Here is an 11308-nt window from a genome sequence, read left to right on the forward strand (position 1 = left end):
TCTGCACCGTCACGCAGTCGGCGCTTCAAAGAATGTCGCTACTTGTAGGAAGCTCCTATTTAGGAACTTTAATGCAAAGTTCCTAGATGAGAGGTTCCCACAAGAGGCGACATTCTTTGAAGGGCCGACTGCGTGACGGTGCAGATTTTTGGAAGCGAATGGCGGCGCACAGGAGAAGAGCGAACAGAATGACGCCATTCTGTTCCTACGGAATGTGCTTCGTCGGCTGTGTAGGTGTCGTTACTGGTAAAAAGAAGTCACCAAGGGACTTCAATCTGGTGTTAACCAATCAAAGAGCACCAAAAGTGCATCGTGGTGGCGCTCGTCGTCTTTCTGCGTCTGCTGTAGCCACCTAAACCAGTAACGCGCAGCGTACAGCGAATGCACCCTGATCTTCCGCTCTTTTTCTTTTTAAGGTGAAAGCGCAAAAAATATATCTCATTACGGAAAAAAGCGTCGGCGTTGTGCCCGAAAGATGGCCATAAAAATACGTCATCAAGCACGCGCCGCTTAAAGTCAAAGCGGACGTGCCTCAGAAATAAAACACAAAGAAAACCGCAGCCACGCAATGCTTCGTCATGGAAGCCGTGGAGCCAGCGGTGGCGCCGCGCCTGCGCAGTGGGGCAGCGTGATGTCACCGCCAGAGCGCCGTGTGCAAAAGGGAGACGTGGCGCGCCATAATACTTTCGCATTCCTACACGTTAAGCAGTCTTAAGTGTCTTCTTCATGCGCGTGATTGGTTTAAAGTCAATAACAGCAAACGCAAAAGCACGATCAGCACCATGACAATGCACTTCTAGCGCTGCTTGAATGGCCCCCATCGGATCGAAGCCTTGGCTTCGGTCGGACTTAGTATAGAAGACAAGGCCGTATAGGGCTGGATGTGTGACGTTGCCTACCGCCAGGCCAACGCGAGGCAGATTGGACGCGAGTACTTTTTGATCATTACGAGGGGAGTCAGGTATAGTCAGTGAGGACATGATTTCCAGGCGAGCTCTGTCGCAGCACTCGTCCTCTGCTATCTGTGGATCCTGACCTCCGGTAACGGGGCTAAAAATATCCACCACTACGGTTAATTTTATTTGCTCTGGGCTTTGCTGTGTTGGCTGCTTTCGTTAGGTTTTATCAGGGAACAAGCGAGAGTGGACGAGCAGACCAGTTGCGCGAAGTTCCAGCTGCGCGCGGAATGCAGAATGTCCGTAAAAAGAAAAAAAAAAGAAAAAAGTGGCAGTGTTGTTGGTTTTTACCGCAAAAATAGACTTCTTACCATATAACGCTTAATCTCCGCTTGCATGTACAAGGGCTGTTCAAGGTCGACCGGGACTTTTAATCCTAGAAAGAAAATTAAAAAAAAAGAAGAAACCGACAGGCGGAAAACTGTTTTCAAATTTTTTGAAGCCTTCCTCGTGCGTCTCTAGGCACTGCTGGCATCGTTTTGGCAGATCCCCTCGTACTTGGGCGAGGAAAGAAAACTAAGCGGCATGGCTGCAGTCGGAAGAACGTGTCCCTGCAGTTCATTTGTCACCGGCTGTTCCTTCGCCAGTCCGTTCACACAAATCGTATACTTATGGCAGTGGCACTGTTTATTCTGATAATGTGCTCGCAATCTTTTCAAACATTCAGGTGGTTCGACTTTCTCTTTGTCCAAAACAATCGCACGGCTTCACAGCTGCAGACGCATTGCTTAGCGCCATGATAGCTTTTCGCAAACATCTCGAACATCAGATATAATTTTACACGCTGATGAGAGAAGCATATTTTTTTACTGAACCAGGCTTAGAAGTACTTGAGCGCGAAATTAGCACATGGTTTTGAAGATCTATCGTTGTGGCTCGTAGTAAACAAACCTGAATTAAATACACGAAAATTAATTATGTTATGTTTCGACCACGGAATAAATGTATTAAACAGGGTAAAAAAACATTACTTAATTGACGTCTTCCATACTGTCTTCTGGTATATGGGACCACTGCGCATATTCTCCATAAAAAGGTCTTGCGCTTAGTCCAAAATGCACCCTATGTAAGCCACTATGATGCACTTGTTAGAAAACACCGGCTATTAACCATTCAAATTGTTTATAAAAATATCTTAGAATGGCTAATTTATTATCAAATAAATTTGAACCAACTCCTTTTTCTCAAGAAGTATCATTGGAAAGAGTATACGCATACAATTTTCGGCAGACGAACTACACAATGAAAAAAAAAAACGCTCCAACAATACTCCGTTTCATACTTATATAAGTTGTTCCCAAGTATAGTTTGATTGCGCGAGAACGTGTGTGGATGATCTGCGCTATAAAACTCCATGCTCGCGCCAACAGTTTTGACAGCGTTGTACACTAAGTATGAAACAGAGTATATGGCATGCAGAAATTAGATTTTGAGACACCCAACGTTCTGAATTACCAGAATGGTCTGTGAAAGGTCCGAAAAAAAAAAAAACCCATGAATACATACCGTTTGTCGTTTCAGAAGTGATGGGGTTTTGTTATTTTTTGTGCGCTAATGCCGTTTCTTCTAGTTAACATCCTCTTTGCCTGGGCTTGCTGAATGATGTGACAGGGGAAAGGGGCAAGGTAAGGGGCCTGTAGCCTCCTCAGTCACGCCTATCTTTTGAGACGGCACCCCAGACAACTGTACTACAATTCGCCGGTTGCCTGAATAAAACTGATTTTGTTTTTGATGGTAGCGAACTCTCCGTCCGGGTTTTGCAAAAGCGTTGGTGAGGCCGGAGATCCCTACCCTGCAGGTGGGTGGACGACGGACCGCGACGAGTGCGCGAGCGGACGAGCCGAGCCGCTGACCAGCTTAGCGGTAAGAGGAAACGAAAGACTGAATGTCCATACGCAAATTCGAGTTTGAACGGGTTTAATGGCGCATTCACACTGGAAGCGGATCCGCGTTCGCGAAGCGGTCGCGGATGCGGTTCGCGAGCCACCCCGTTCAGACACACCGAGAGGCGGTTGGCGGTTTCTCGGCGATCACGCGTGATCTTTCGAGACTTGCGTTTGGCAACCCTGTTTTACAATCCAAAATCCACTTTAATTCAAGATCCAAAGCCAAAGGTTTGCTATTTTGGCACTCGGAATATTTTTCTCCGGGATGTTCGCACGCATCACAAGTTCAGGCAGCGAAAAAAGAAGCATGGGCCCGCCAAACTCGCCTGTGATTCCCTCGACGTCGCCCACAAGCAAAGCCCAGCTAGGCGCGCTTTGCTGACTCAAAACAGAATGCCCCCGACCTTTTCTTCGAAGTGGACCCTTCCCGCATGAATAGCTGACCTTGTTTTCGGGATAGAGGGCCAGTTTTCCCCCTCGTTGTTGTTCGCTCTTATCATTTTCGAAGTTGTGAGTGGTGGGGTGGACCGTGGTGCGGGGAAATGTGTTCGGTGCTAGCCGGTCGTGGCTTCGTTGGTGGCGGACTCTCCTCTCGTCACTCGCTCGTCGATCGAGTCTACTGTTTGTTTGACATTAAGCTCAAATAAACGCCGTATGGATTACCTATGCACTGTCTGGTACGTACACTTTATTCCTTGAGTAGGTTCCCTTTATTTATTTTATTAGTAGTAAACGTTACAGGTCGAGCTAGCGCAGGTACCTTGCCCCCTCCGCAGTAGTGCGTTAGCTACGCAATCAAGCTCACGACGTCTCTATCGGCCTTCGTGGTGATCATGCACGGAGTCGAAAGCTTTCAATAGTTCACGCGACTATCTTTGTGGGTAGAAAAGCTGACATTTCGGTCGATCAGGGGCAGGTTCCGATGTTCTACAGGCAGAGATTAACAAGACAGCGAGCTTGGGCCTGTGGCACCCGGAATAATAAACAAACTCTTACCCGAACCAAATCACCGGTGCGAAGCCCGTTAAAATTACGAGTCAATTCTTTTCGCGGCGGATTCAAGTGACGGACGTGAGCATCAAGTTTCTCCGTTGATTTGTCGAAAGCTAAGACTACAGCGCTAGGACTACAGCGCCTTGGATGCCTCACCAGCGACAGGTGCCATCTTGTTTTGAAAGTCACTGTCGTCACGTCAGCGTCGCGTTGTGATTGGTTGCCGCTTTGCGGTTCGTGAACGCGGTTGGGAGAAATCGGTCCCGAAGCGGTTGGCAAAAACACGCTCCAACCGCTCGATCCTAGCCGCTTTGCGGTTGAGAACGCGCGGATCCGCTTCGCGATCGCGGATCCGCTTCGCGATCGCGGATCCGCTTCCAGTGTGAACGCGCCATAAGTGCGTTGTGGCGTCCTTGCGGCCAGGAGCGGTCGCTTGCGGTGCGACGCGCGCCGGCCCGCAACGCTCGGTAGCGCGACGCAAGACAGTTGAGACTCGCTCAACTTTCCAAAGCGTTGCAGTGCGTTTGACCATTCAGAAGCCGAGAAAGGTGAGAAGGATCACGTGATCGCTTGCGCCACTCGACGATGCGTATCCGGTTCTCCGTTCGCGGAACCTGCTTCAAGCGGAAAGAATGCCGGGGAAGCCATCAGGATTGTTTCAAGATCGACTGCTTCAGCTCTGTCTCCGGGACCTCGCCACATTGCCGTTAATTTCGCTCGCTATTGGTGATCCTTTAGCAACGATAGCGCGTTCTTATTGGCTCTTGACTGCACACTCGACTGCGTGTGAACGGATCTGTGTGTACAAGCTTGACGCAAGCGCTCTTCGCAACGCTACGCGTCCGCTTGCCGCTACGGAACGCACCACGCTCAAACGCAAACGTGCGTGTGGTCCTTGAGGTGTTGCGCGTTGCCGACACCGGGATATGGGGTATTGCAGTGTGAGCGGCTGCAGAAATCGTTCCTGTTGTGCCTTCTAAAAGGAGTTTGGTTACAGCAGCATGCTTCCCATGTATTACGTCCTGAGCTCCGCAGTTATGTGAACTTATGAGCCGTTCCCTTAGATTTTTTAAAGTCACCGAGCTTCACAAACGATGAATTAAGGCGCCTGGCCGAAGCGCTGATTAGACAGCACAATGCGGAGTTTGTTCGCTTCAAACCTGATGATTTCGACAGGAGCCTGCCAGGTAGTTGTACCCTACCAAGTCAGATTGGGTTGGTCTGACGTTGGTCACTATGCATGTTAATAACACCCCATTGAACGATCTATATGCGTGATTGCCACAATAAAAAGGAAAAACAAGATGTATTAGGATCCAGAAGGTAACCCATGCACTTCGCCGCATCTACTTTTGCGCTGACGCGAGCAGAAACAATCGCCATCAAAATGCGTGATTATTTATTTTAAACCCTCGGAGTGACGTGTTTTTACTACTTAAGTGCCCCTGGCATAAATGAAATGGCTTATTATGCCCTAAATTGATATCAATATAAACACACCTATCAAACACCGTCAACAGTCAGTCGCAATACTACCTTGCTGATATGTTGAACGTATTTTTTCTCTGGTGCCTTCATCGTTAAAATGAATTCTTTACATAATATTAGTGCGGTCACAGCATGAATATGGAGCCTCCATCTGGGATCCCTGTGCCGCTTACCTAACTCACTCACTGCTGTTAATTCAAAACGGATCCGCCGGTTTTATTCAGGCTAGTCATAATCGCACCGCTAGCGTAACATTAATAAAAAATACTTCATCTCTACCCAGTCCCGCACGTCGCCGCAAAAGTTATAGTATTAGTTTTTCACAAAATGTACCATCCCAACACTGTGTTCAGAGATCAGCGGATAAGCCCATAGTCATTTGTTTCCGCACGCCTAGACCACTGTCCCGAAGTAGGCGTTTCATTTTTCCATTGCAACAAATATATTGCACGATTTTTTCGAATGAATGGAATGATCTACTTGCACAACTTACATCAGTTGTTGATTTTATTATTTGTGCCCGAATGTTCCAAACCATGTATTACCCGTTGTTTAACTATTTCGTGCTTGCCACTGTCACTTTGTTCGTTTTCTCACCACTACCCTTCTTACTGCCTCGGGCCTAGAGGGTTCGAGGTAGTAAAAAGGGTTGTGGAAACCCCCGACACTGCCTACCCTATGAAAAGGGTAGGCAGTGTCGGATGGCAACGCTCTATGCCGACATTGACGCGCGCGAGGCTGGGTACTATTTCCGCGAAAGTATTGCTTCTTTGGTTGCAACCATAAGGCGCAAGTGTGCGTGCCAGACTGGTCTCCACTCGTAGACTCCTTAATGACCATAAAAAGATTTTAGGCGCTCGCGCTTTGCCCAGGGTGGTCTAAACTTTTCATTAGTCACTGTTCGTGTGTGTGTGCGCGCGTGCGTGTGTGTTTTGCTTTTTTTTGCATTGCCACTTTTCTCTATATATGGTCGTCTACACAACGGCAATAGACAAAAAAAGGATCGGTGGCCGAGTAGGTTAAAGCGCACACCCAGCTCGGAGCATGTGGAGCGAAAGCTCGCTCTGCAGAACCCAGGGATCCTGGGTTCAATCCCACCCCTGCCCGTTTCGATCTGGATGAGCATCGCACCGGCTTGCGGTCGTGTATCGCTACTGCGTGAGCACGTTAAAAAGCCCAGGTTAGCAGTCGTACTGCACTGTCAAAATTGCTCATCTACAGTGTAAACTAGTGTCGCTCCATCCTGGCAGACTGACATTACGCTGTATAAACCACTAAACGTCCAATTTGACTTTTTAGAGCGCAGCTCTTGGGCGCCCGTTTCCGGCTTGAGCGGCGTCGGCGTAGCCGGAACCGCGCGGGGCATTATGGGTGAATTTCCCCGCTAAATGTAGCGGAAAAAGTTCCCCGATAAATCTAGCGGAAAAATTTCCCCGCTAAATTTAGCAGAAAAATTTCCCCGCTAAATCCAGCGGAAAGAAGTTCCCCGCTAAATCTAGCGGAAAACTTCCCCCGCTAAATCTAGCGGAAAGATTTCTCTGGGGGTCACGTGACCCCCCGAGGTCACGTGACACCCCCAAGTTACGTGACCCCCCACGTGACCTCGGGGAGGGGGATCACGTGACCCCCGAGGTCACGTGACCCTATAGGTTACGTGACCCCACCAAGGTCACGTGACCTCGGGGGGGGGGTCACGTGGCTCCAAGGTCATGTGACCCCTCCCCCAGGTTATGTGCCCCCTTTCCCCGAGGTCACGTGACCTCACACTCGAGAACACGTGACCCTCAGTACCCTTCCCACCTCCTCCCCAAGAGCTCCGCTCTAATTCGGCGTTACAGGGAGTTTAAATGGCTTTCATTTTTTTAGACGAGAAATTCTTCAACATTCTCATGCCAGATAGCCCTAGTTAAGGTAAAAGCCAAGCAATTGCAAACAAAAGCCACAATGACCCTTAGGACGTCATTTACTAGATATTATATTTATTGTTTAAAAACAATGCTACTACCATCCGACAGACTACAAGCTTAGCTTTTTGCAAAATAGTTCTATGTGTGTTACACGTAAACGTAACGAACCTTTCATTTCAGGAGAAACATTGCCTACAAATGCAAACCTAATTTCGACAAAAATATACATTAATTGACGTTCAATAAAACAAGAAAACCTTTATTATAAATCTCGGTTATTAAAATAGAACGAGAGAGAGAGATATATTTGTTTACTGGCATAACGTTCATCCCCGGTCCGGCATAACCGATCTGATGCATTTTGGACATCGCTACTCATACAAATAAAGATATATGTTCTATGCCTCACAAAAACAGCAATACAAAGCGAACCAATCTTATATCTGGCTTTTTACTGGCATGTAAGGGAAATCAACCTTCTGTCTTGGGATGTGAGACCCGACGTAGCACAGCCACGTCAAGACTCCAATCAGGGCAAGGAAAAGCAATGCTCCCTCCATGTGCCACGTAAACAAAGCCACAGCGTACTTAACGTTCTGGTGATTGTGTTGCCAAGAGTCGAAGTCAGGGCTGACAAGAGAGAAGGCAATTTGCAAGACCCAGGATCCCTGGACAGCTCCGAAGAAAGCTGTTCCCAGAGGAGCCAGGACACTGTCCTCCAGAATCATCTCGAAGCAGAGGCAGGCCGCCTTCGCTACCACCGTGTAGATAATGAGTCCATGCATCAACGTGTCCAAAGGTGGTCTTCCGTCCAGGTGTGAATGGAAGACCAGTACTTCTACAAAGAACGCCAACAGGAGGACGGCACGGTTGGCACCTCGAGGAACCAAGGTTTCCTTGCAACTCAGGACATCTAGGATTCCACTCGGGATGTAAACGGAGTACATGCATGCATGTTGGATATTTTCCATGTGTGCGATGCGACCGTTTTCTGTACCCTTGAAGACCTGAATGCCCATGCCGATCGAAGCCACGACCACCTTGAAGACCCCTTCGAACCATACAGCTTGCTGTAATGTAGCGATCACGTGGGCTGAAGGGCCGGCGTGCTTGGCGTTGCGGAGTCGGTCGATGGCGTAACGGCGCCACGCGCGAAACATCCACAATGTTGCTAGTGACAGGATGAATGTTCCGCCCAGTAGATGCACATAAAATGCGTCAGTTTTCACCATTGGCATTTTGCGTGTCGTACTTCGGGCCCGGTGTTCTCTGAAAAGTAAGAAAATGATCTGGCATCTCGAACTTTGAACGGTACTGATAAATGCGTTTTAACGCAAGTCCTTAACGAAAGAGAAGTGTTAAGGCTAACATCGATCATGCCAATGGGATGCTAGTTTTGTCAGACGCCCAAATCAACTCTATTTTTTATTATTACTGCACAGATGTGTACGTCTCTGTGTGTGTAGAAATTTTAGCAAGCTTGCCCGTAAATTTCTAATATATATGAATACGCTTACTGAAATGGTCAACAATGCCAACCAGACTTTTGGGTCGAAAGTTTATTTCAGGTTTTTTTGACACCGTACATTCTATTCTGTCTCACAGAAGAACCTTTGTGCCTATGCGTGAGAACAGGCAGTTCATGAAGTAATGCTACCTAAGTAACTGTAAAATGACCTTCTAGGGGAAAAAAAGAAAACACTAAAAAGACCTAATATACTATAATTATGCAATCAAAAATTCTCCACAACATTGTGGGAACAATGCGCTCACATAAGAGAAATCATTTACATCACTCGAGCAAATTACAACTTCACTCGTTCAAACATGTTTAGAATTACACCGTAAGCACTGCGTTTGATCAGTGAGCTAAATCGCAACTATATTTGTTTACTCTAAATGCAGGATACCCTTAAAAAATTGCATTTCTTTGTGACTAAGTCAAATCCAAATAATATATCTCTCATTAGCGGCGCGGGAAATGGCGACTCGATAACTGACTCACAGCAGTAAATAATTAAGGTTAAATTAATTAGCTATAATTTGACAAAAACCCTCGTGTTTTGTGATTCCGGTGAACGATACTTTCCAAGTTCACAGTGCCTTGGTGGGGAACCTCGCTGTAGTCTATACGGACGTTTGATTAGACGAAGATTATTTTCGATAGGATCTACTACCGCTGACATGGCATATTCTTTAAATGCGACCTGTGGCGCCGTCGCTAGACAGGAGCACCTTCCTGACTGCCGGCTTTACTCGGCCGTCTAATCTCTGATTCCCTCGGCGAGCCTAAAGCTATACCCTCAATATACGTCCCTTAACAGACCATTTTCACAAGTGCGGGCTGCCTAGTAGCTGTTGTGCTGATTATTCGATCCCGCCATTGCTTGGACCCGTACTCGAAGCATGCATTGGACACGAGGGCTGTGTCGGCGTTCGGCTTGAACACGGCTTTGCTCATGTCGAAAGCGAGTATGACGTCAGCGTTCGGCCGAAACTCGTGTCCAATCACACACTTTGTGCCCAAGAAATGACGACCGCCAATATTCCTCGATGTGGTTTCGATTAGGGTATGTTGCCATCGGTTCTTGGCGTCGGTCGCGACCGCATGCCACACGCCGAGGTTGGCGAACACTGAGTCACCTGCTATCATAAACGTCCCATAGCCAAACGTAAACCTTTATTATCTTGTAAACAGGATATGTGGCAGCATCCGGCGTTTACCTTTTCAAAAAATTCCTTTTTTTTTTTACGGGAACGGAATTAAGCTTCGATATTTCACAGGTGACGAAACAATTGAACATTTGTTTTAGACTGAGCTCTAGGACGATTGGGAAAAAGGTGACTCGAGTGGCCTGACTATTGTAAACAGATCTACCGCGTAGAAGTAACACTCGAGGCTGGCTCAGACATTTGCGTCGACCGCGTTGCGCTGCGCTGGGTGGTGCAGCGCCGCGCCGCCCCGTTGGCTCATCGTAAGGGTTGCCATAGCAACAGCTCGACGCAAGCAGTCTTAACGAAGTCAAACGCAGTCAAACGCCGTGAACGATCCTTAACACAAATATATAGGAGCAAAATTAAACGAGCTAAAGTAACAATTGTATTAAGCCAGGGTAAGTTAAGATATTCAGCTCTGTCAAAACAGAAGAAACCTTTCGTAAGACGACTTTAAAATTGTGTATCTGTTGGAGGTATTAATCTCTACCGCGGTTAAAGTGCGGTGTGTACTAAGAGTAAAATCTGATGAGATATATTCTTTCTGTGCCGTAGTTCGACGTACGGCTGAATGCGTACCTGACGACCCGTTAGTGTGTTGTGTGCGTACTTACGACGTCATCTCGTTTTGTGCGGCACAGAAATTATTCTACCCCAAGAACGCGTAATAAACTAGCGACTAAGATGCACCTTTCATTATGATTTCAGCCTGTCACGCGAACGTATCCCTTTGTCCGGCAATTCTATGCTCGATTCGGTATGTCAGCCTATCCTAAAGGACTGTCGATGCCTCGGTAGAGTTACGTTACCCAGGTACGTAGTTGCTGGGCACAGAAATGGAACCGAGGCCCGACTAATTGGAGGAGACTTTTCCAGTGGAGGCTGCGAGCTAGTCCAACCAATCCAGCGCAGCCAACGTGTCACGTGACAACGCGCCCAGGGAGTCGTCCCTCGTTCGAGTCACGTCACACTCGGATGACATTGGAATAGCTTTATTGGCTCGTACAGACCCATACGCTTCGAGGTCGATACGAAGTATACCCTCCAAACACTGGTGTTAAACAAAAATTAACAAAAAGTTCGTGGCGCCATCTGGTGGTCAAAACAGTAACAATTGGTGTGTTCCTGGCGCACCGTTTCCACGCGGGTTTGTCAGCGTTTACCATGCCTCGTAAAGTTGCCTACAGCACGCGGAAGCCAAAAAGAAAAATAAAAAAAACTAGCCACTGGTTGTTTTTTGACTGCCTGAATGGCTGAATCCATGAAGATGAGAATCTTTCCTTTGTAAAGTGCGAGCGATTTCAGGGCAAGCCGCACACTTTAAGAAATGCTTGCGTGTCTCCTTACCCGCAAAACACTCGAA

The 11308-nt window shown here is 47.5% G+C and overlaps 1 protein-coding gene across 1 annotated transcript; it reads right to left on the minus strand.

Annotated features, from left to right (window-relative positions):
* Positions 1 to 7667: 7667 nt before the first annotated feature.
* LOC8032715 (transmembrane protein 45B-like) lies at positions 7668 to 8462 on the minus strand. Its single transcript, XM_002399706.4, has one exon. The coding sequence runs from the start codon at positions 8460 to 8462 to the stop codon at positions 7668 to 7670; it is 795 nt and encodes a 264-aa protein (XP_002399749.4).
* Between the last annotated feature and the right edge of the window lie 2846 nt (positions 8463 to 11308).

Source organism: Ixodes scapularis, unplaced genomic scaffold, assembly GCF_016920785.2.
Source record: "Ixodes scapularis isolate PalLabHiFi unplaced genomic scaffold, ASM1692078v2 PGA_scaffold4__175_contigs__length_147842914, whole genome shotgun sequence".
Lineage (NCBI taxonomy): Eukaryota > Metazoa > Arthropoda > Arachnida > Ixodida > Ixodidae > Ixodes > Ixodes scapularis.

What these genes read in the sequence shown, in the direction of transcription:
- LOC8032715 (XM_002399706.4), bottom strand. Translation starts at nt 8,462, where the DNA reads ATGGTGAAAACTGACGCATTTTATGTGCATCTACTGGGCGGAACATTC.